The sequence below is a fragment of the Hemiscyllium ocellatum genome, unplaced genomic scaffold (assembly GCF_020745735.1).
Source record: "Hemiscyllium ocellatum isolate sHemOce1 unplaced genomic scaffold, sHemOce1.pat.X.cur. scaffold_736_pat_ctg1, whole genome shotgun sequence".
Lineage (NCBI taxonomy): Eukaryota > Metazoa > Chordata > Chondrichthyes > Orectolobiformes > Hemiscylliidae > Hemiscyllium > Hemiscyllium ocellatum.
Window position 1 is genome coordinate 179151 of NW_026869206.1, and position 26075 is coordinate 205225.

The 26075-nt window shown below is 50.8% G+C and overlaps 1 protein-coding gene across 1 annotated transcript in view; it reads right to left on the reverse strand.

Annotated features, from left to right (window-relative positions):
- The window catches only part of LOC132814202 (calsequestrin-1-like), a 96260-nt gene extending 74485 nt beyond the window's left edge, over positions 1 to 21775 (reverse strand). The window contains exons 1-4 of the mRNA XM_060823416.1: positions 21288 to 21775; positions 7790 to 7874; positions 6736 to 6836; positions 2837 to 2948 (exon numbers count right to left, since the gene is read on the reverse strand). Of these exons, the coding sequence (XP_060679399.1) occupies positions 2837 to 2948; positions 6736 to 6836; positions 7790 to 7874; positions 21288 to 21518 (529 nt within the window). The 5' untranslated portion in view covers positions 21519 to 21775. The remainder of the gene's footprint in view (positions 1 to 2836; positions 2949 to 6735; positions 6837 to 7789; positions 7875 to 21287) is intronic.
- Positions 21776 to 26075: the final 4300 nt, after the last annotated feature.

The window sequence follows — 26075 nt, forward strand, 5'->3', positions numbered from 1 at the left end:
GAGGGAGTGATATTGGAGGGAGTGATATTGGAGGGTGTGATATTTGAGGATCGATACTGGATGGAGGGATATTGGAGGGAGTGAGATTGGAGGGAGCGACACTAGAGGGAGCGATACTGGAGTGAGTGATGCTGGAGGGAGCAATATTGGAGGGAGTGATATTGGAAGGAGTGATACAGGAAGGAGCAATATTGGAGGGAGTGATATTGGAGTGAGTGATATTGGAGGGAGCGAAACTGGAGGGAGCGATATTGGAGGGAGTGATATTTGAGGGAGCGATATTGGAGGGAGCGATAATGGAGGGAGTGATATTGGTGGGAGTGATATTGGAGGGAGTGATACTGGAGGCAGTGATACTGAAGGGAGCGATACACGCGGGAGCGATACTGGAGGGAGTGATACTGCAGGGAGTGATATTGGAGGGGCATACTGGAGGGAGTGATACTGGAGGGAGAGATATTTGAGGGAGTGATATTTGAGGATCGATGCTGGAGGGAGCGATACTGGAGGGAGTGATATTAGAGGGAGTGATATTTGAGGGAGCGATACTGGAGGGAGTGAAACTGGATGGAGTGATAGTGGAGGGAGCAATATTGGGACGGAGTGATGTTGGAGGGAGTGATACTGGAAGGAGTGATATTGGAGGGAGTGATATTGGAGGGAGCGACACTAGAGGGAGTGATACTGGAGTGAGTGATACTGGAGGGAGCAATATTGGAGGGAATGATATTGGAGGGAGTGATATTGAGGGAGTGATACTGAAGGGAGCAATATTGGAGGGAGTGATATCGGAGGGAGCGATACTGGAGGGAGTAATGTGGAAGCGAGCAATATGGGAGGGAGTGATATTGAGGGAGTGATACTGAAGGGAGCAACACTGGAGGGAGTGGTATTGGAGGGAGTGATACTGGAGCGAGTGATATTGGAGGGAGCGATACTGGAGGGAGCAATATTGGAGGGAGTGATATCGGAGGGAGCGATACTGGAGGGAGTAATGTGGAAGGGAGCAATATGGGAGGGAGTGATATTGGAGGGAGTGATACTGGAGGGAGAGATATTGGAGGGTGCGTTATTGTTGTGAGTGATATAAGAGGGAGTGATACAGGAGGGAGTGATACTGGAGGGAGTGATTTTGGAGGGGGCGATAATGGAGGGAATGAGATTGGAGGGAATGATATTAGAGGGAGTGATATTGGAGTGAGCGACAGTGGAGGGAGCAACACTGGAGGGATTGACATTGGAGGGAGCGATATTGGAGGGAGTGATACTGGAGTGAGTGATATTGGAGGGAGTGATACTGGATGGAGTGATACTGGAGGGAGCAACACTAGAGGGAGCGATACTGGAGGGAATGATATTGGAGGGATCGATATTGGAGGGAGTGATACTGGAGGGAGAGATATTGGAGGGAGCGTTATTGTTGTGAGTGATATTGGAGGGAGTGATACAGGAGGGAGTGATACTGGAGGGAGTGATATTGGAGGGAGTGATACTCGAGGGAGTGATACTGGAGGGAGCGATACTGAAGGGAGCGATATTGGAGGGAGCGATATTGGAGAGAGCAACACTGGAGAGAGTGACGTTGGAGGGAGCGACATTGGAGGGAGTGATACTGGAGGAAATGATACTGGAGGGAGTGATATTGGAGGGAGTGATACTGGAGGGAGTGATACTGGAGGGAGCGAGATTGGAGTGAGCGAAACTGGAGGTAGTGATATTGGAGGATCGATACTGGATGGAGGGATATTGGAGGGAGTGATAGTGTAGGGAGCGACACTAGAGGGAGTGATACTGGAGTGAGTGATACTGGAGGGAGCGATATTGGAGGGAGTGATATTGGAGGGAGTGATATGGGAGGGAGCGATATTGGAGGGAGTGATATTGGAGGGAGTGATATTGGAGGGAGTGATATTGGTGGGAGCAACACTGGAGGGAGTGATACTCGAGAGAGTGATACTTGAGAGAGTGATATTGGAGTGAGCGATACTGAAGGGAGCGATATTGGAGGGAGCGATATTGGAAGGAGCAACACTGGAGAGTGACATTGGAGGGAGTGATACTGGAGGGAGTGATACTGGAGGGAGCGACACTGGAGGGAGTGATATTTGAGGATCGATACTAGATAAAGGGATTTTGGAGGGAGTGATATTGGAGGGAGCGACACTAGAGGGAGTGATATTGGAGGGAGTGATACTGGAGGGAGTGATATTGAGGGAGTGATACTGGAGGGAGTGATACTGGAGGGAGTGATATTGGAGGGAGTGATATTGGAGGGAGCGATACTGGAGGGAGTGATACTGGAGGGAGTGATATTGGAGGGAGTGATAGTGGAGGGAGCGATATTGGAGGGAGCGATACTGGAGGGAGTGATACTGGAGGGAGTGATATTTGAGGGAGTGATATTTGAGGGAGCGATACTGGAGGGAGTGATACTGGATGGAGTGATAGTGGAGGAGCAATATTGGACAGAGCGATATTGGAGGGAGTGATATTGGAGGGAGTAATATTGGAGGGAGTGATATTGGAGAGAGTGATACTGGAGGGGGCCATATTGGAGGGAGTGATACTGGAGGGAGTGATATTGGAGGGAGTGATATTGGAGGGGAGTGGTACTGGAGGGAGTGATACTGGAGGGAGTGATATTGGAGGGGAGTGGATGTTCGTGGAGGGAATTGGGGAAAAGCGTAGGTGAGGGAGCCTGCACCCTCACTCCCTGCCCCCACCCCCACCCCTCCCCACCCCCAGCACGTGTCATCACCTCGGCCAAGGGGAAGGTGAGAGTGTAGGGTGGCAGGTGGAAGGTTCTAGAAGCTGGATTCACATGGTGGGGCCTTACGTTCCGAGTCTTCGTTCTTGAAGTAACCGACCAGCTTGAACTCATCATCATTATCCTCGAAGACTTCAACCTCACCCTCGTCATCGATCATCTCCACCGGGTCTTCTAGAAGCTGCAGGGACCAGGGAGAGAGAGAGAGAGAGAGAGGAGGTGTGAGAGACAGAGGGAAAGAGAGAGAGAGAAAGACGAGGGAGAGAGAGAGAAAGAGGAGGGAGAGAGAGAGAGAGAGATGGTGGTGAGAGAGAGAGGGAGAGAGACAGAGGGAATGGGGGGATGAGGGAGAGAGAGAGTGATGGTGGTGAGGGAGAGAGAGAGAGGGAGAGACAGAGGGGGAGAGAGAGACAGGGAGGGAGAGATAGTGTGTGTGTGTGAGAGAGAGAGGGTGAGAGCGAGAGTGGGTGAGAGAGAGGTAGAGTGAGAGAGAGAGAGGGTGAGAGTGAGAGAGTAGAGAAAAAAGGCGGAGAGGGTGTGAGAGAGGGAGAGTGTGAGAGTGAGAGAGAGAGAGGGTGTGTGAGAGAGAGGGGAGAGGGTGAAAGTGAGAGAGAGTGTGAGAGTGTGTGTGTGAGAGAGAGAGAGAGTGTGAGAGTGAGAGAGAGTGTGAGAGTGAGAGAGAGAGTGTGTGAGAGAGAGGGAGAGGGTGAGAGTGAGAGAGAGTGTGAGAGTGTGTGTGTGAGAGAGTGAGCGAGTGAGACAAAGACTAGACTGCCTAAATCTTCAGACAAGTCACAGAGAGAGAGAGGGAGACGGAGACAGAGAGAGAGAGAGAGAGACGGAGTGTGTGTGTGTGAAAGAGAGAGAAAGGGAGCTAAACTGAGCAGCCTGTCTGAAATGTTTGCGATTGGCTGGTACTTGGCAGCATGGACTATAAACTGGCTAAAAGATTGGAAACACAGCATTGGTCTCGATGGACACATTTCACAGGCTGGAGAGGAATTGTAGGTGGTATTCCCCAACAAATCCGAGTTGGGATCCTTGCTTCCTTGGTGTTAGACAAACAGTTTGGGGACTCCGTGTTGAGGGCAAGATCCCTAAATTTGCAGATGGCGCTTGGCTCGGGAGGATAGTGGGTTGTGAGCGATTTCAGCGAGACAGTGACAAATTGGCCAAGTGGGCAGACGCATGACGATGCAGGGGGGAACGTGGGGGGGAGGCAGTTTGGCAGCTGAGACACAGAGAGAGACAGTACAGGCTCAATCATACAACTTTGAGGAGAGTACAGAAAGAGAGGGAACTCAGAATGCTGAGGGTGGTTGAGTCTCTGATGGCAAATTGGAACAGTTGCTGTACAGGACATTGGTTAGGCCACTGTTGGAATATTGCGTGCAATTCTGGTCTCCTTCCTATCGGAAAGATGTTGCGAAACTTGAAAGGGTTCAGAAAAGATTTACAAGGATGTTGCCAGAGTTGGAGGGTCTGAGCGACAGGGAGAGGCTGAACAGGCTGGGGCTGTTTTCCCTGGAGCGTCGGAGGCTGAGGGGTGACCTTATAGAGGTTTATAAAATCATGAGGGACATGGATAGGATAAATAGACAATGTCTTTTCCCTGGGGTGGGGGAATCCAGAACTAGAGGGGCATAGGTTTAGGGTGAGAGGGGAAAGATATAAAAGAGACCTAAGGGGCAACTTTTTCCCCCAGAGGGTGGTACGTGTATGGAATGAGCTGCCAGAGGAAGTGGTGGAGGCTGGTACAATTACAGCATTTAAGAGGCATCTGGATGGGTATATGAATAGGAAGGGTTTGGGGGGATATGGGCCGGGTGCTGGCAGGTGGGACTAGACTGGGTTGGGATATCTGGTCAGCATGGACGGGTTGGGCCGAAGGGTCTGTTTCCGTGTTGTACATCTCTATGAGTCTATAACTAATTCGACACCTCGCCAAACCATTGGTCAGAAACCATTGTGTTTGCTTCTGGGCTCCTGAGTAAAGGAAGGACGTTGAAGGTCTGGGAGAGAGTGCAAAGGAGATTTCCCCAGAATAATCTCAGATAAAAGGCAAGATGAGAAAGAGATTGGGCCCTACTCTCCACAGGTCAGGGAAGGGGACCTAACCGAGGCATTCAAAACGAGGAACGGTTTTGATGGGGGATGAAGGGTATTATGTTGCCCGGGGAGGGTGGGGGGAGTGGGAATCCCAACTTCTATATGGTCAGACAGAGAGCTCAGAGTGCACCGAGGAAAAACTACCTTCCTCAGAGAGTTGTCGGGGTTGGGAACGCGCGGCCTGAGGGACTGGAGGCCAGAGGACGTTTCATAAGGGTAACCAGAGGGACATTGAAAGGAGACGGACTGAGAGGCTGCTGGGATAGGGCTGGGGAAGCTCTTTCAGGGGCTGGTCCACACACGATGGGTTGACTGGCCACCTTCTGGACTGCAACATTCGATGGCACAAACCGACCAGACGGTGGAGGGGAGTCAGGGAGAACGAGGGCAGGGGAAGAAGAGATAGATAGAGATAGAGAGATAGAGAGAGAGAGAGAGAGAGAGAGAGACAGAGACAGAGAGAGAGACAGAGGAGACATACACTAAATGCACTGTCTGAATATTCTCAGGAGCCAGAGGGAGAAAGGGATTGCGAGAAAGAGAAAGAGAGAGAAAGAAAGAGAGAGATGAAGACACAAAGAGGAAGAGGCACAGACTGACCAGATGGTGTGAATGTGACAGGGACAGAAGAACAGTGCTCCAAGTGTAGTCTGAGGGATACGGAGACCAGAACTGTGCACGGTGCTCCGAGTGTGGTCTAACTGAGGGATACGGAGACCAGAACTGTGCACGGTGCTGCAAGTGTGGTCTAACTGAGGGATACAGAGACCAGAACTGTGCACGGTGCTCCGAGTGTGGTCTAACTGAGGGATACGGAGACCAGAACTGTGCACGGTGCTCCGAGTGTGGTCTAACTGAGGGATACAGAGACCAGAACTGTGCACGGTGCTCCGGGTGTGGTCTAACTGAGGGATACAGAGACCAGAACTGTGCACGGTGCTCCGAGTGTGGTCTAACTGAGGGATACGGAGACCAGAACTGTGCACGGTGCTCCGAGTGTGGTCTAACTGAGGGATACGGAGACCAGAACTGTGCACGGTGCTGCAAGTGTGGTCTAACTGAGGGATACAGAGACCAGAACTGTGCACGGTGCTCCGAGTGTGGTCTAACTGAGGGATACGGAGACCAGAACTGTGCACGGTGCTCCGAGTGTGGTCTAACTGAGGGATACAGAGACCAGAACTGTGCACGGTGCTCCGAGTGTGGTCTAACTGAGGGATACGGAGACCAGAACTGTGCACGGTGCTCCGAGTGTGGTCTAACTGAGGGATACGGAGACCAGAACTGTGCACGGTGCTCCGAGTGTGGTCTAACTGAGGGATACGGAGACCAGAACTGTGCACGGTGCTCCGAGTGTGGTCTAACTGAGGGATACGGAGACCAGAACTGTGCACGGTGCTGCAAGTGTGGTCTAACTGAGGGATACAGAGACCAGAACTGTGCACGGTGCTCCGAGTGTGGTCTAACTGAGGGATACAGAGACCAGAACTGTGCACGGTGCTCCGGGTGTGGTCTAACTGAGAACTAAGGAAGGTGCTGCCTGAGGGTCTTTGGGGAATTTCTGCAGGGCATCTTGTAGCTGGTCCACACTGCTGCTACTGAGCATCGGTGGGGGGAGGGAGGGAGGGTATGTTTGTGGGTGGGGGTCCAATCCGGGGGGGGAGCTGCCCCCATCCAGGGGCAAGTGGGGAGTATTCCCTAACCCTCCTGACCTGGGCCTTGTAGGTGGCGGGACAGGGTTTGGGTGCAGTGTCAGGAGGGGAGTTACTCAGAGCGGTATCCCTGATGTCTGACCCACTCACTGTCTCCCCTCCCTCCCTCGGTTTCACCCTCCCTCCAGTCTCCCCTCCCTCACTCACATCTAACAGGAACTCCACGATGGTGTCAGCAGACATCTCTCCATCGTACTCGATGACATTGTCCTCCTTAAAGACGTAGATACTGCCTTCCTCGGTCAAACCTGGAACAGCAGAGTGTGGAGGGCAGGTGAGTGAGGGAGGGAGGGAGGGAATGAGGGATTGAGGGAGCAGCTCCCTCCCTCCCTCCCTCGCACAGCCATGGACTCCCCCTCTCCCTCACTCGTCACACCCTCCTGTTATACTCAGAGAGAGTGGGCCGCAGGGTGCTGCTCTTCCTCAGAGCACGCCGTTCTGCCCATCTACTTCTGCTGGCTACTGTCCCTCTGAAGCTGCTCTCCTTCCGGATGCACACACCTCGAAGGAGCCCTCACCTTCCACCATAGGGTCACCTCCTCAGCCCTTGGCACTCCTCAACTCCCCCTCCCTCACTCGCACTCCCCCTCACAGCCTTCCCTCCCTCACTCCCTCCTCTCCCACTCCCTCCCCTCCCTCACTCGCACTCCCCCTCACAGCCTTCCCTCCCTCACTCCCTCCTCTCCCACTCCCTCCCCTCCCTCACTCGCACTCCCCCTCACAGCCTTCCTTCCCTCACTCCCTCCTCTCCCACTCCCTCCCCTCCCTCACTCGCACTCCCCCTCACAGCCTTCCCTTCCTCACTCCCTCCTCTTCTTCACTCCCTCCCTTACCTCACTCCTTCCCTCCCACTCTCTCCTCTCCCTCACTCACTTCACTCTCCTCCCTCACTCCCTTCCCCTCCAACTCCCTCCCACTCACTCCCTCCTCCCTCACTCCCTCCCTGCCCTTATTCCCTCCCCTCCCCAACACCCTCCCCTCCCACTCCCTCCCATCCCTCACTCCCTCCATCACTCCCTCCCCTCCCACTCCCTCCCTCCTTCATTCCCATCCCTCACTCCCTCCCTCACTCCCTCCCCTCCCTCTCTCCCCTCCCATTCTCTCCCTTCCTCCCTCCCTCACTCCCTCCCCTCCCACTCACTCCCTCCCCTCCCATTCTGTCCCTCCCTCCCTCCTGCTGTGAGTTGCCTCAGGGACCCACCGAGTTTCTTAGCGACAGCTTCGTCCTCCTCTGCATCGACCAATCCGAAGCCGATATTCTCCTCCTCGAGTACCTGTGCTGCAAGCTGAGGGGAATGAGGGACCGAGGGATGGAGGGAGAGACCGGGAGAGGGAGAGACAGACGGACAGAGTGACGTTCACCATCACAGGTCTCCAAACCCTGCTGCTCCTCCCTGAGCTCAATATCAACCCAACACGGAGATAACACGGATATACCACAGAGCCAACACGGATATACCACAGAGACAACACGGAAATACCACAGAGACAACACAGAGACAACACGGATATAACATGGAGACAACACGGAGACAACACGGATATACCACTGTGACAACACTGAGATAACACGGATATACCACGGAGATAACACGGATATACCATGGAGACAACACAGATATACCACTGTGACAACACTGAGATAACACGGAGACAACACGGATATACCACTGTGACAACACTGAGATAACACGGAGACAACACGGATATACCACGGAGATACCACGGAGACAACACTGAGATAACACGGAGACAACACGGATATACCACGGAGATACCACGGAGACAACACTGAGATAACACGGAGACAACACGGATATACCACGGAGAGAACACGGAGACAAGGAGATAACACGGTGATAACGCGGAGGCAACACGGGTATACTATGGAGACAACAGGACTATGCCACAGAGACAACACAGTGATAACATGGAGACAACACGGGTATACCACGGAGACAACATGGTGATAACATGGAGACAACACGGATATACCATGGAGACAACACAGAGATAACACGGAGATAAAATGGAGACAACACGGAGACAACATAGATATACCACGGAGACAACACGGATATAACACGGAGACAAGGACATAACACGGTGATAACACGGAGACAAATGGATATACCACAGAGACAACACAGATACACCACAGTGACAACACGGTGACAACATGGAGACAACACGGATATACCATGGAGACAACACGGAGGCAACACAGAGATAACACGGAGACAACACAGGACAACACAGAGACAACATGGAGACAACACGGAGACAACTCGGAGACAACATGGAGATACCACGGATATACCATGGAGACAACACAGAGATAAAATGGAGACAACACGGAGACAACACGGATATAACATGGAGATAAAATGGAGACGACGCGGAGACGACGCAGAGACACACAAGCCCTCACACACACACACTCACACACAGACACACACTCACTTTCTAACACCCACTCTCTAACACACTCACTCTCACACACACAAAGACACAAACACACACAGACACACTCACACCATCACACACACGCTCTCACACACACACCCCTCACACACACGCAGACACAGACACACACATACAGGCACACACACACTCACGCACAAGCACTCACACACATACACTCACACACGCATTCACTCTCACATACACTCTCACACATACTCATACAAACACACACACACACACTCTCACACACACACACTCAGACACACACACACGCACACACACACACACACAAAAACACTCACGCCCTCGCAAACACACACACACACACACACACACACAGACACACACACACACACACACAGGTACGCACACACACTCACACACATCCAGACACAGACACACACACAAACACATACTCACACACACAGACCCAGACACACACATACAGACACACACACACACCCTAACACACGCACACTCACACTGACACACTCTCAGACACAGACACAAACACACACTCACTCACACACACTCACACACACACTCACACACACACTCAGGCTCACACACACACACTCACACACACAGACACAGACTCACACACAGACACTCACTCACTCACACACACACTGTCACACACAGACACACACTCACTCTTTCACACACACACATACACACACACATGCACACACAAACTCATCTCACACACACAGACATACACAGACACAAACACACACAGACACACTCACACCATCACACACACATTCCCCTCTCACACACACAGACACACACGCACTCACGCACACACACACTCACAGACACGCACTCACACACACACTCTCACACACACTCACTCTCTCTCACACACACACACAGGTACTCACACACACACACCCAGATGCACACACAGCTAAGGACACATACACACACACACACACACACACACAGTGAATCATACACACTCTCACCTACACACACACCTCACCCTAACCCTATCACACACCTCACACACACACAGTGACACATACACACTCTCACCTACACACACACCTCACCCTAACCCTATCACACACCTCACACACACACAGTGACACATACACACTCTCACCTACGCACACACCTCACCCTAACCCTATCACACACCTCACACACACCAGCACACACACAGTGACACATACACACTCTCACCTACACACACACCTCACCCTAACCCTATCACACACCTCACACACACACTCACACACACAGTGACACATACACACTCTCACCTACACACACACCTCACCCTAACCCTATCACACACCTCACACACACTCAAACACACAGTGACACATACACACTCTCACCTACACACACACCTCACCCTAACCCTATCACACATCTCACACACACACAGTGACACATACACACTCTCACCTACACACGCACTCACTCAAATACACAATCTTAAACTCCAACCTAAACCCTTTACCCTAACCCTAACCCAAACCCAAACATTAACCCTAACCCTAACCCTATCGCTAACTCAGCCCTGGCCCTAACCCTAACACTAACATTAATCCTAACCCTAAACCTAACCATAACGCTAACCCTAACACGAAGCCTATACCAAATCCTAACCCTAAGCTTCACCCTAACCCTATCGCTAATCTTAACCTTAACCCTACCCCTAACCTAAATCTGAACCCTAACCCTAACTCTAATCTTAGCTTTAACCGAGCCCTAACCCTAACCCTAACCCTAACCCTAACCCTAACCCTAACCTTAAACCTTAACCTTATCCCTAACCTTAACCCTAACCCTAACCCTAACCCAAAAATGAACCCTAATCCTAACTCAAATCTTAACCTTAACCCGAACCCTAACCCTTACCCTGGCCTTAACCTTAACCCTAACCATAACCCTAACCTTAAACCTTAACCTTAACCCTAACCCTAATGCTAATTTTAACCTTAAACCTAGACCTAACCCTAACCGTAACCCTAACCCTAACCCTAACCCTAACCTTAAACCTTAACCTTATCCCTAACCTTAACCCTAACCCTAACCCTAACCCAAAAATGAACCCTAATCCTAACTCAAATCTTAACCTTAACCCGAACCCTAACCCTTACCCTGGCCTTAACCTTAACCCTAACCATAACCCTAACCTTAAACCTTAACCTTAACCCTAACCCTAATGCTAATTTTAACCTTAAACCTAGACCTAACCCTAACCGTAACCCTAACCCTAACCCTAACCCTAGCCCTAACCCTAACCCTAACCCTAACCCTAACCCTAGCCCTAGCCCTAACCCTAACCCTATCCCATCACAGTTCCCCCCTCCACCCCCTCAGGGATATATGATGGTGGTTTTTGGTTTTGCTCTTGGTGCTGTCGACAGCATGGCCCGCGGTGTGTCAGCCATTACTGGGGCCAAGGGAAGTGGGGACATCCCCTGGGATTCCACGGCAGAGAACCAGATGAAGGAAGGTTGGGGATAATCATCAAACCCACCTCAAACCTCCAAAACTACAAATGCATCACTCCTCAAACTCCCAGGGTCAGTACTGAGGGAGTGCCGCACTGTCGGAGGGTCAGTACAGAGGGAGGGCCGCACTGTCGGAGGGTCAGTACTGAGGGAGCCCAGCACTGTCAGAGGGTCAGTACTGTGGGAGGGCCGCACTGTCGGAGGGTCAGTGCTGAGGGAGGGCCGCACTGTCGGAGGGTCAGTACTGAGGGAGGGCCGCACTGTCGGAGGGTCAGTACAGAGGGAGGGCCGCACTGTCGGAGGGTCAGTACTGAGGCAGTGCCGCACTGTCAGAGGGTCAGTGCTGAGGGAGGGCCGCACTGTCGGAGGGTCAGGACTGAGGGAGTAACCCTATTCCCTGACCTTAACCTTAACCTTATCCCTAACCCTAACCCTAACCAACTAATACATGTACCCTAACCCTATCATAATACACCATACCCTAACCCGAACTGTAACCCTAACCCTAATACTAACCCTATCATAATACATGATACCCTAACCCAAACTGTAACTCTGAAACAATCCGCAATAACCCTAACCTTAACTAACCGATACATGGAACTCCACTCAATAAGCATAAACCTAACCCTAACCTATAATAATACTAACACTAACCTTAACCAGTAAAAATACACAATAGCTCTAACCATAACCCAACATCGAAAATACATAATAACCCTAACCCTAACCACATTAATCCTAACCAGAGTCGAAACGACCAATACATGAAGCTACAAGAATTCACAATAATCCTAACCCTAACCCTAACACTAACCTTAATCCTAACCTTAACTCTAACCCTAACCCTAATCGTAACCCTAACCATAACTCTAACCCTAACACTAACCCTAACCCTAACCCTAACCCTAACCCAAACCTTAAAACAATCCACACTAACCCTAACCACAACGCAAACACTAAAACAATCAGCAATAACCCTAACCCTAACCCTAACCCTAACCCTAACCGTAAAACAATCCACAATAGCCCTGACACTAACCCTAACCCTAACCACATTAATCCTAACACTAACCGACCAATATATGTACCTATGAGAATGCACAATCACCCTAACCCTAGTCCTAACCATAATACAAACCACCATAACCCTGATCCCAACCCTAACCCTAACCCTAAAACAATCCACAATAACCCTGACCCTAACCCTAACCCTAACCCTAACACCCACCCTCACGCCATTGCAGGTAATCCTAACCCTGACCAGATTAATCCTAAACAGAACCCTTCCCGACCAATGCACGCACCTATGATAACCCTAACCCTAACAATAACCCGAACCCCAACCCTAAACCTATCCTAAAACCATACCCTAATCCTGACAGCAAACCTAAGCCTAACCTCAAAACAATCCACGATAACCCTGACCCCAACCCTAACCCTAAAACAATCCACGATAACCCTGACCCCAACCCTAACCCTAAAACAATCCACCATAACCCTGACCCCAACCTTAACCCTAAAACAATCCACGATAACCCTGACCCTAACCCTAAACCTAACCCTAACCCTAATCCTCACCCCAACCTTGCCCTTACCCTAACCCTAATCTAACCCTAACCCTAACTTTGGTGATAGCGATCACAATTCTGTTATGTTTACTTTAGTGATAGAAAGGGATAGGTGTATACCACTGGGCAAGAGTTACAGCTGGGGGCAAGGCAAATACAATGCGATTAGGCAAGGTTTAGGAAGCATAGGATGGGGAAGGAAACTGCAGGGGATGGGCACATTAGAAATGTGGAGCTTATTCAAGGAAAAGCTCCTGTGTGTCCTAGATAAGTATGTACCTGTCAGGGAGGGAGGAAGCTGTAGAGCGCAGGAGCCATGGTTTATGAAGGAAGTGGAATCTCTGGTCAAGAGGAAGGAGAAGGCTTAAGTTAGGATGAGATGTGAAGGCTCAGGTAGGGCACTTGAGGGTTACATGGTAGACAGGAAAGACCTAAAGAGAGAGCTCGACAGAGCCAGGCAGAGACATGAGAAGTTGTTGGCGGATAGGATCATGGTAAACCCTAAGGCTTTCTATAGGTATTTAAGGAATAAAAGAATGACGAGAGTAAGATTAGGGCCAATCAAGGATAGGAGTGGGAAGTTGTGTGTGGAGTCAGAGGAGATAGGGGAAGCACTGAATGAATATTTTTCGACAGTATTCGCTCTAGAAAATGACAGTGTTGTCGAGGAGAATACTGAGATACAGGCTACTAGACTAGTTGGGATTGAGGTTCACAAGGAAGAGGTATTAGAAATCCTGCAGAATGTGAAAATAGATAAGTCTACTGGGCCTGATGGGATTTATCCTAGGATTCTCTGGGAAGCCAGGAAGGAGATTGCCGAGCCTATGGCATTGATCTTTAAATCGTCATTGTCTACAGGAATAGTGCCAGAAGACTGGAGGATAGCAAATGTGGTTCTCCTGTTCAAGAAGGGGAGTAGAGACAGCCCAGGTAATTATAGACCAGTGAGCCTTACTTCAGTTGTTGGAAAGGTTATAAGAGGTAGGATTTATAATCATCTAGAAAAGAATAATTTGATTAGGGATAGTCTGCATGGTTTTGTGAAGGGTAGGTCGTGCCTCACAAATCTTATTGAGTTCTTTGAGAAGGTGACCAAACAGGTAGATGAGAGTAAACCGGTTGATGTGGTGTATATAGATTTCAGCAAGGTGTTCGATAAGGTTCCCCACAGTAGGCTATTGGACAAAATGCAGAGGAATGGGATTGTGGGAGATTTAGCAGTTTGGATCAGTAATTGGCTTGCTGAAAGAAGACAGAGTGTGGTGGTTGATGGGAAATGTTCATCCTGGAGTCTAGTTACCAGTGATGTACTGCAAGGGTTGGTGTTGGGTCCACTGCTGTTTGTCATTTTTATAAACGACCTGGATGAGGGTGTAGAAGGGTGGGTTAGTAAATTTGCAGATGACACTAAGGTCAGTGGAGTTGTGGATAGTGACGAAGGATGTTGTAGTTACAGAGAGACATAGATAAGCTGCAGAGCTGGGCAGAGAGGTGGCAAATGGAGTTTAATGCGGACAAGTGTGAGGTGATTCACTTTGGTCAGAGTAACCAGAATGCAAAGTACTGGAATAATGGTAAGATTTTTGGTAGTGTAGATGAGCAGAGAGACCTCGGTGTCCAGGTGCACAGATCCTTGAAAGTTGCCACCCAGGTTGACAGGTTGTTAAGAAGGCATACAGTGTTTTAGCTTTTATTAATAGAGGGATCGAGTTCCGGAACCATGGGGTTATGCTGCAGCTGTACAAAACTCTGGTGCGGCTGCACTTGGAGTATTGTGTATAGTTCTGGTCACCACATTATAAGACGGATGTGGAAGCTTTGGAAAGGGTGCAGAGCAGATTTACTCGGATGTTGCCTGGTATGGAGGGAAGGTCTTACGAGGAAAGGCTGAGGGACTTGAGGCTGTTTTTGTTAGAGAGAAGAAGGTTGAGCAGTGACTTAATAGAGACATATAAGATAATCAGAGGGTTAGATAGGGTGGACAGGGAGAGCCTTTTTCCAAGTATGGGGATGGCAAACACGAGGGGACATAGCTTTAAATTGAGGGGGTGATAGATATAGGACAGATGTCAGAGGTAGTTTCTTTATCAGAGAGTAGTAAGGGTATGGAATGCTTTGCCTGCAACGGTAGTAGAATCGCCAAGTTTAAGTACATTTAAGTCGTCATTGGACAGGCATATGGACGTACATGGCATAGTGTAGGTGGGATGGGCTTCAGATTGGTATGAAAGATAGGCACAACATCGAGGGTCGAAGGGCCTGTACTGCGCTGTAATGTTCTATGCTCTATGTTCTAACCCTAACCTACCAGTAGATTTTGGAGGTGCTGAAGTAACAGGGTTGTTGCCATGGGTGACCTCAACTTCCCTCATATTGATTGGAACCTCCCTCATCCAAACAGTTTGGATGGAGCGGTTTTTGTCAGGTGTGTCCAGGAAGGGTTCCTGACTCAATATGTAGATAAGGGCTGAAAATGTGTTGCTGGAAAAGCGCAGCAGGTCAGGCAGCATCCAAGGAGCAGGAGAATCGACGTTTCGGGCATAAGCCCTTCTTCAGGATGTAGATAAGCCAACTAGAGGGGAGGCCATTTTGGATTTGGAACTTGGCAACGAACCAGGTCAGGTGTCAGTTCTCTCGATAGGAGAGCATTTCGGGGATAGTGATCGCAACTCCCTGACCTTTATTATGCTCATGGAGGGGGACAGGAGCAGGCGGTATGGGCAAGTATTTAATTGGGGGGAGGGGGAATTAGAGTGCTGTTAGGGAGGAACTGGGGTGCCTAAGTTGGGAACAGATGTCCTCAGGGAAATGCACAGTAGAAATGTGAAGATTGTTTAGGGAGTACTTGCTGATAGCGCGGGACAGGCTTGTCTCACTGAAGTGAGGAAGGGATGGTAGGGTGAAGGAACCCTGGATGACAAGGGATGTGAAACAGTTAGTGAAGAGGAAGAAGGAAGCTTGTTAAGGTTGAGGAAGCAAGGACCAGACAGGGCTCTAGGGGGTGGCAAGGTAGCCAGGCAGGAACTGAAGAATGGACTTAGGAGAGATAGAAGGGGACACGACAAAGCTCTAGTGGGTTGGATTAAGGAAAACCCAAAGGAACTCTACACTTACGTGAGGAATAAGAGGATGGCTAGAGTGAGGGTAGGGCCGATCAGGGGTACTGGAGGGAACTTGTACCTGGAGTTGGAGGAGATGGGGAGGTCCTTAATGAACACTTTGCTTCTGCATTCACGACTGAGAGGGACCTCTGACGTTACCCAGGACAGTGTGCAACACACTGATACACTTGAACAGGTTGAGGTGGTGAAGGCAGCGCTTGGTATGCTTTCCTTTATTGGTCAGAGTATTGAGTACAGGAGCTGGGAGGTCATGTTGCGGCTGTACAGGACATTGGTGAGACCTAAGGGGCAACTTTTTCACACAGAGGGTGGTACGTGTATGGAATGAGCTGCCAGAGGAAGTGGTGGAGGCTGGTACAATGACAACATTTAAGAGGCATCTGGATGGATATATGAATAGGAAGGGTTTGGGGGGATATGGGCCGGGTGCTGGCAGGTGGGAATAGATTGGGTTGGGATATCTGGTCGGGTTGGACCGAAGAGTCTGTTTCCGTGCTGTGCATCTCTATGACTCTATGCTGGAAATTTTGAAAAAAACGTAAGTATAGATAATTCCCCTGGGCCAGACAAAATATACCCAAGGTGTATACAGGAAGCAAGGGAAGAGATTGCTACGCCTTTGGCTCTGATCTTTGCGTCCTCACTGTCCACTGGATTAGTACCAGATGATTGGAGGGTGGCAAATGTTATTCCCTTGGTCAAGAAAGGGAATAGGGATAATCCTGGGAATTACAGACCAGCCAGTCTTTCGGCAATGGAGGGCGAATTATTGGAGAGGATTCTGAGAGACAGGATTTATGATTATTCAGAAAAGCATTAGAAATAGTCAGCATGGCTTTGTGAGAGGCAGGTCATGCCTCACAAACCTTATTGAATTCTTGGAGGATGTGATGAAAGTGGAGCAGTGGGTGTGATGTACATGGATTTTCGCAAAGGCATTTGACAAGGTTCCCCATGGTAGGCTGATTCAGAACGCAAAGAGGCTTGGGATACCGGGTAATTGGCCGCCTGAATACAGAATTGTCAGGCCCGTAGAAGACAGAGGGTGGTGGTAGATGGCAAGTATTCAGCCCGGAGCTTGGTGACCAGTGACGCTCCGCAGGGATCTGTGCCGGGACTTCTGCCCTCTGCGATGTTTATAAATGAGGAAGCGGGAGGGTGGGTTAGCAAGTCCGCTGCTGACTGGAAGGTTGGCGAGGTTGCGGACGGTGGGGAGGGCAGTCGCAATTTGCCATCGGACGAGATGCAGAGCTGGGCTGAGAAGTGGCAGATGGCATTGAGTCTGGAAAAGGGGGAAGTGATTAATATTGGGAGGTCAGATTTGAACGCAGGTTATAGGGTTAAAGGCATGAAGGAACAGACGGATCTTGGAGTCCATATCCATAGATCGCTCGAAGTTGCCACCCAAGTTGATCGAGCTGTTCAGAAGGTGTATGGTCTGCTGGCTTCCATGAGCAGAGGGATTGAGTTTAAAAGCCGCGAGGTTATGCTGCAGCTCTGTCGAGCCCTGGTCAGACCACACGTGGAATATTGTGTTCGGTTCTGGTCACCCCATTCCAGGAAGGATGTGGAAACGTTTAGAGAGGGTGGGGAGGAGATTTACCAGGATGCTGCCTGGACTGGAGGGTATGTCTAATGAAGAAAGGTTGGGGGAGCTAGAGCTTTTCTCATTGGAGTGAAGATGGACGAGAGGTGACTTGACAGAGGTGTACAAGATGATGAGAGGCATAGATAGAGTGAATAACCAGAGATTTTATCCCAGGGTGGAAATGGCTATCACGAGGGGACATAAGTTTAAGGTGATTGGAGGACGGTTTAGGGGGAGAGGTCAGAGGTAGGTTCTTTACACAGTGGGTGGTGGGTGTGTGGAACGCACTGCCAGCAGTAGTAGTGGATTTAGAGACGTTAGGGACATCGAAGCAACTCTTGGATAGGTCCTTGGATGACAGTAAAATGTAGGGTGTGTAGGTTAGCCTGGTCTGAGAGTAGGATAAAAGGTCGACACAAGATGGAGGGCCTGTACAGCACTGTCCTGTTCTATGTTCTCCGTTCTACAATCTAATACATGTACCTCTAACAATGCACAGTAACCCTAGCCCTAACTGTAACCTTAATCCATACCTCGGCCTAATCCCTATCATAGCCTTAACTCTAATCCTAAACCAAAACCTAACTTTAACGCTAACTCTAACCTTAACCCTCACTCTAAAACTAACCCTTACCCTATACCCTAACACTAAACTTAAACCAAACCCATACCTTAGCCTGAACCTTAACCCTAATCCTAACCTAAACCTAACTCTAACTCTAAACTGAACCCTAACCATTACTCTAACCCGAACCTTAACCCTAACACAAACCCTACATTGAACATTAAGCCTACAGCTAGTGCTAACCTTTCCCCAAACACTTACCTTACCCAAACCTAACGCTAACCCTACTGCTAACACAAATCTTAACTCTAACCTCAACCATTACCTTAACTTAACCTTAACCCTAACCTGAAAACTAACAAAACCTTAGCCTTAGCTTTCAGCTTAACCCTAACCTTAACCCTAACTTTAACCTTAATCCAGACCCTAACCCTAACCTTAGGCTTAGGCCTTACCATAGTCCTAACCTTAACCATAACTCAAACTTTAACACTAACCTTAACCATAATCCTAACCCTTTTGCTAACAATAACCCTCACCCCAACCTTAAACTTAATCCTAACTCTAGCCCTATTGTACCTCTAACCATAACCTTAACCTGAACATTAATGCTAACCCTTCTCCTTATCCTTAACCTTAACCTGAACCCTAAATCTCAACTTAACCCAAACCTTATCCTTAACCCAAGCCCACACCCTAACTTTCTTCCTAACCCGAACTCTCGCACTAACCTTCAATTTAACCCGAACCTTAACCATAATCCTAACTCTAAAACTAACCTGAGCTTTAACTCTAACCCGAACCTTAACATTAACCTTAACCTGAACACTTAACCCTAACCTGAACCCTAAATCTTAACCATTCAATGTCTAAAATGTCCTTTCAGGTGTGAGGGGTAGGTGTGTTACACAGAGTGTGGTGGGGACAGATACGTTAGGGGAGATGAAGGGGCTTTTAGATAGGCAGATGAATACACAAGGGATGGCATGGGGTGGACAGGGACGAAGGGAATGGTTTTATTTGGAATCATGCTCAGCACAGAACTGTTGATCGAGTTGCTCAGAAGGCGAATGGTGTGTTGGCTTTCATTAGCAATCGGGTGATGTTCTGTTCCACACGCACACACCCCCCCCACATACACTCACACACACACACACACACATACACACACACTCTCACACACACACACACACACACACTCACACACACACTCACAAACACACACCCTCACACACACCCTATACACACTCACACACACACTTTCTCACACACACACACAAACACACAAACACACATACACACTCCCCGTCTCTCTCACACACACACACACACACACACACACACACACACACACACACACACACACACACACACACACAATCATAACCCTTGAGGTATATACACACCTACCGACACATATACACCTAAAGATTTATAACCCAATAGATATACACACCTACTAACACACACACACACCTCCAGACTGATAATCCAACAGATATGCACTCCTACTAATGCACACAACTACAGATTTATAATCTTTTAGATTATACACTAACTGACAGACACACACCTACAGATTTATATCCCAATAGATAAATACACCTCCTAACACACACATATACAGATTTATATCCCTGTAGATACACACACGTACAGATTTATATCCCTATAGATACACACACCTACAGATTTATATCCCTATAGATATATACATCTACTAGCACACACACCTACAGATACACACCCCCCCCAACGCACACACCTACAGATACAGATGCACACCAATGCACACACCAACAGATATACACACACTCCTAAAGCACACACTTACAGATATGCACACACCTACAGATACACACACACACACCTAACACACACCTACAGATATACATGCACACACTAACACGCACACCTACAGATACACACACACCAACACTCGCACCTATGGATATATGCACACTCCTAACACACACATCTACAGATACACTCACACACACACCAACGCACACACCTACAGATACACACACACCTAACACACACCTACAGATACACATGCACACACTAACACGCACACCTACAGATACACACACACCAACACTCGCACCTATGGATATATGCACACTCCTAACACACACATCTACAGATACACTCACACTCACCAATGCACACACCTACAGATGCATACACACACCTAACACACACACCTACAGATCCACACACAACCCTAATGCACACCCACAGATACACACACCCCCAGTGCCCACACCCACGGATACACACACACCTACAGATACACACACACTCCTACACACACACACACGCACACACAGATACACATCAACATTGTGACAAACATTCACATGCACATGCAATCACACACACACACCCACACACACTCACTCACACACACACACTCCCACACACACTCACAGACACACACACGCTCCCACACACACTCACTCACACACATACTCCCACACACACACACACACTCACACAGACTCACTCACACACACACACACTCCCACGCACACTCACACTCACACACACACACACATACTCTCTCAGACACACAGACACACACCAGCATGTAGACACACATGCACAGCTAGCCCCGCTCACCCTACACCCTCGCACCTCGCACCCCACACCCCACCCCCTCCGTGACCCACCCTGCCCTCTCTGGGCTCCGGGACCACCCGAAACGCCTCTCACTCCCCCTCCCAATCCCACAGGAGAGTTGGGGGGAGGGGGTGGGGGAGCTGTTTCCGAAACACACCGAGAACGGAGACCCTCAGCTCCCACCAACCCTCGCTCCCTGCCCCTCCAAACCCCGCTGTCGGGGAGAGCGGGGGGGGGGGCGGCAGTGTGTCCGGGGAGGGGTGGCGGGGTGGTGGACATGGCACCCACCTCCAGCGTCAGCTCCTCCCACTCGAACTGCTTCTGGGACACCTTGTCATCTTCGATGGGCTCGTGGTAGTACAGGCACAGGACGTCAAACTTCTTCAGCACTGGCTTGTAGTTCTTGGGCGTGAGGTGGATGACCCGGTCCACCCCGTCATACTCCGGGATGTCGATGCCTTCCTCTGCCCAGGAAGGTGCCAGGGACAGGGCCACCAGCAGCAGCCAGGCGTGCCACATCTCAAGGGTTGGTGGAAAGGAGAGGGTAGAGAGAGAGAGAGGGCCGGTAGCTTTCCAAGCAGTTGCCCAAGGAAGGAGCGCTGTATCCCGAGGCGAGAGAGGGGGAGGAACGACGAGAGAGAGAGAGAGAAAGAAGGACGGAGGGCTGGCAGAGGAAAACTTGTGAGCTGCGACGTTGGCAAAGATGAAGATCTATGTTGGGCAGCTCCAGCCTCTCCGCCCACACCCGCCCGCGGCACTGAGAGGTGTCCAGCAGGATTACACACCCATATTAAGGAATACTGGACGCCGTCTCAACGGCAGCTCTATTCTTAGAAAGCTATGAGGCAAGCAGAGACAGGGATCGGGGTGGGGGCTGGGGGGGGGGGGGGGTGTGGAGTTAGGGGGTGGGGGGAGGGAGAGCGGAGCATGGGGCCACGTTGGCTCACACCCCTTTCCCAATTCCGCCCCCCCCCCTCACGAGACAGCGAGCAACAAGGGGGCGCGGCAGAGCAGGGGGAGTTAGCCAGATGTTAGCCCCACCGAGGCCGTGGTGGAGGGAGAGGGGGAAGAGAGCCGACGCGGGCAGTGGGGTGTGTGAGGGGGGTGGGGGGGTCACCAGGCGGGAAAAGTTGGGGAGGGGTTTAGTGGGAGCGTCAGCGGGAGAGGGCCGAAGGGCCAGGGTTGGAGGTGCCAATCCGATAGGCGGGCGCGACGGAAGGAAGGGTCGACAGATGAAGGGAGAGAGAGAGAGAGAGAGAGAGAGATACACCGAGAGATAGATCGGGGAGGCAGAGAGAGTTAGAGAGAGAGAAACGCAGGGAGATTAAAGAGAGAGAGGGATACAGAGAGAGAGAGAGATACACAGAGAGAGAGAGAGAGAGAGAGAGTTTAAGTGGTCACCCCATGGAGAGAGAGAGATGTGAACGGATGGATACTTCCATAAATAGGTAGATAGATAGATAGTTTTATAGATAGATAGATAGAGATAGAAAGACTTTGATAGGTAGATAGACAGATAGATAGATAGATAGATTGACAGATAGATAGATAGATAGATAGATAGACAGACAGACAGAGATAGAAAGACTTAGATAGATAGTTAAGTAGACAGCCAGACAGATAGATAATTAGATAGATAGATAGATAGATAGATAGATAGATAGATAGATAGATAGATAGATAGATAGATGGAGAGATGAAACTGTCAGCAGCTGGGAAGTGTTTGGGAAGTTTGTGAGCAGACAGCAGGACAGTTTGCTTCTCCCGCTGGAAGGTGTAATCCTGCCCGGATGTATTTTCGGGGCAGGGTTTCAGTTTCTGTTGATGCTGCTGTTTCGCCAGGGTCACCGCAAAGTGCTGGGGCTTAACATGTAACATCACACAGGCACAGGCACCCAGAGAGAGAGAGGCTGTCTGCTCAGGGCCGGGGGGAGGGGGAGTCAGGGACTGGGGGTGGGGGGAGAGTCAGGGACCGGGGGGGAGAGTCAGGGACCGGGGGGGGGAGAGAGTCAGGGACCGGGGGGGGGGGAGAGAGTCAGGGACCGGGGCGGGAGAGTCAGGGACCATGGGGGAGAGTCAGGGACAATGGGGGGTAGGGGGAGAGAGCAGGAGTGGGGGGAAAGAGAGAGAGAGAGAGAGAGAAGGAGTGGGGGGAAGAGAGAGAGAGAGAGAGAGAGAAGGAGTGGGGGGAAAGAGAGAGAGAGCGAGAAGGAGTGGGGGGAAAGAGAGAGAGAGAGAGAGCAGGAGTGGGGGGAAAGAGAGAGAGAGAGAGAGAGAAGGAGTGGGGGGAAAGAGAGAGAGAGAGAGAGCAGGAGTGGGGGGAAAGAGAGAGAGAGCAGGAGTGGGGGGAAAGAGAGAGAGAGCAGGAATGGGGGAAAGAGAGAGAGAGAGAGCAGGAGTGGGGGGTTAGAGAGAGAGAGAGCAGGAGTGGGGGGAAAGAGAGAGAGAGAGCAGGAGTGGGGGGAAAGAGAGAGAGAGCAGGAATGGGGGGAAAGAGAGAGAGAGAGCAGGAGTGGGGGGAAAGAGAGAGAGAGAGAGAGAAGGAGTGGGGGGAAGAGAGAGAGAGCGAGAAGGAGTGGGGGGAAAGAGAGAGAGAGAGAGAGCAGGAGTGGGGGGAAAGAGAGAGAGAGCAGGAGTGGGGGGAAAGAGAGAGAGAGCAGGAATGGGGGAAAGAGAGAGAGAGAGAGCAGGAGTGGGGGGTTAGAGAGAGAGAGAGCAGGAGTGGGGGGAAAGAGAGAGAGAGCAGGAGTGGGGGAGGAGAGAGAGAGCAGGAGTGGGGGGAAAGAGAGAGAGAGAGCAGGAGTGGGGGGAAAGAGAGAGAGAGCAGGAGTGGGGGGAAAGAGAGAGAGAGCAGGAGTGGGGGAGGAGAGAGAGAGCAGGAGTGGGGGGAAAGAGAGAGAGAGAGCAGGAGTGGGGGGAAAGAGAGAGAGAGCAGGAGTGGGGGGAAAGAGAGAGAGAGCAGGAGTGGGGGGAAAGAGAGAGAGAGCAGGAATGGGGGCAAAGAGAGAGAGAGCAGGAGTGGGGGGAAAGAGAGAGAGAGCAGGAGTGGGGGAAAGAGAGAGAGAGAGCAGGAGTGGGGGGAAAGAGAGAGAGAGAGCAGGAGTGGGGGGTTAGAGAGAGAGAGAGAGCAGGAGTGGGGGGAAAGAGAGAGAGAGAGCAGGAGTGGGGGAGGAGAGAGAGAGCAGGAGTGGGGGGAAAGAGAGAGAGAGAGCAGGAGTGGGGGGTTAGAGAGAGAGAGAGCAGGAGTGGGGGAAAGAGAGAGAGAGAGCAGGAGTGGGGGGAAAGAGAGAGAGAGAGAGCAGGAGTGGGGGGAAAGAGAGAGAGAGAGCAGGAGTGGGGGAGGAGAGAGAGAGAGCAGGAGTGGGGGAAAGAGAGAGAGAGCAGGAGTGGGGGGAAAGAGAGAGAGAGAGCAGGAGTGGGGGGAAAGAGAGAGAGAGAGCAGGAGTGGGGGGTTAGAGAGAGAGAGCAGGAGTGGGGGGAAAGAGAGAGAGAGAGAGCAGGAGTTGGGGGAAAGAGAGAGAGAGCAGGAGTGGGGGGAAAGAGAGAGAGAGAGAGCAGGAGTGGGGGGTTAGAGAGAGAGAGCAGGAGTGGGGGGCGAGAGAGAGAGAGAGAGCAGGAGTGGGGGAAAGAGAGAGAGAGAGCAGGAGTGGGGGAAAGAGAGAGAGAGAGCAGGAGTGGGGGGTGAGAGAGAGAGAGAGCAGGAGTGGGGGGAAAGAGAGAGAGAGAGCAGGAGGGAGGGGAAAAGGGAGAGAGAGAGAGCAGGAGTGGGGGTTAGAGAGAGAGAGAGAGGAAAGGGGTGTGAGAGAGAAAGCAAAAAGGAGGAGGGAGTGAGAAAGACTGGGTGAGAGAGGAGTAAAAGGGAGGTTTAGAGAGGGAGAGAGGAGTGAGACAGAGCGGGTGGGAGAGTGAAAGAGAGAGGGAGAGAGAGAGAGATATAGCACGAGAATGGAGTGAAAGAGAGGGAGCGTGAGAGAGGGAGTGAGGTGTGAGGGAGGGGAGGGAGAGTGAGAGGGAGAGGGAGAGTGAGAGCGAGAAAGGGAGAGAGCAGGGGCGATAGCGAGAAAGGGGGAGGGGGAGGAAGGTAGACAGAGAAAGGGAGAGAGACAGAGAGAAGGAGGAAGAGAGAGACGGGGAGGAGAGACGGATGGGGAGAGACAGAGAGGAGGAGACAGGGGAGAGAGAAGGAGAGGGAGACAGAGAGAGAGAGAGAGAGGGGAATGTGAATCACACCTCCACACACAGGCCCAGATATGGACTGGAGATGGTGTTCAGTGCAGGAGGAGGGGAAAGGCAGGCGCTGAGCGATGAGATCAGGGAATCAAACCATTCCTGTGCTCAGCACTGTCAGACGAGACAGTGGGTGATGGAGACAAGCTGAGGGGAGCGCAGAAATCCTTCCGTAAGTCCATTCCCACACAAGATTGGCTGATGCGACGTCACTCGATACAGGCTGGGGGAGATCGAATTCTCCCAGCCATGACCCAGAGGTGTAACCTGAAACTCTGTGAGGGAACCAAATCTGTCCCAATTATATATAGATTAGGAAAGATTACATTACTGCTAACAGCTCATTCCTTGAGGCCGCGAGATACAAATAAACTATCATCAACAGTGCAGATGCTGCAATTCAAGTCAGGAAAACTGCTAACGACCACTCGACACACAATCCCAATGGACCCAAACCCTTTCCCATTCACTCCCACCGCACACAATCCCAATGGACCCAAACCCCTTCCCATTCATTCCCACCGCACACAATCCCAATGGTCCCAAACCCCTTCCCGTTCACTCCCACAGCACACAATCCCAATGGACCCAAACCCCTTCCCATTCACTCCCACAGCACACAATCCCAATGGTCCCAAACCCCTTCCCGTTCACTCCCACAGCACACAATCCCAATGGACCCAAACCCCTTCCCATTCACTCCCACAGCACACAATCCCAATGGTCCCAAACCCCTTCCCGTTCACTCCCACAGCACACAATCCCAATGGACCCAAACCCCTTCCCATTCACTCCCACAGCACACAATCCCAATGGTCCCAAACCCCTTCCCGTTCACTCCCACAGCAC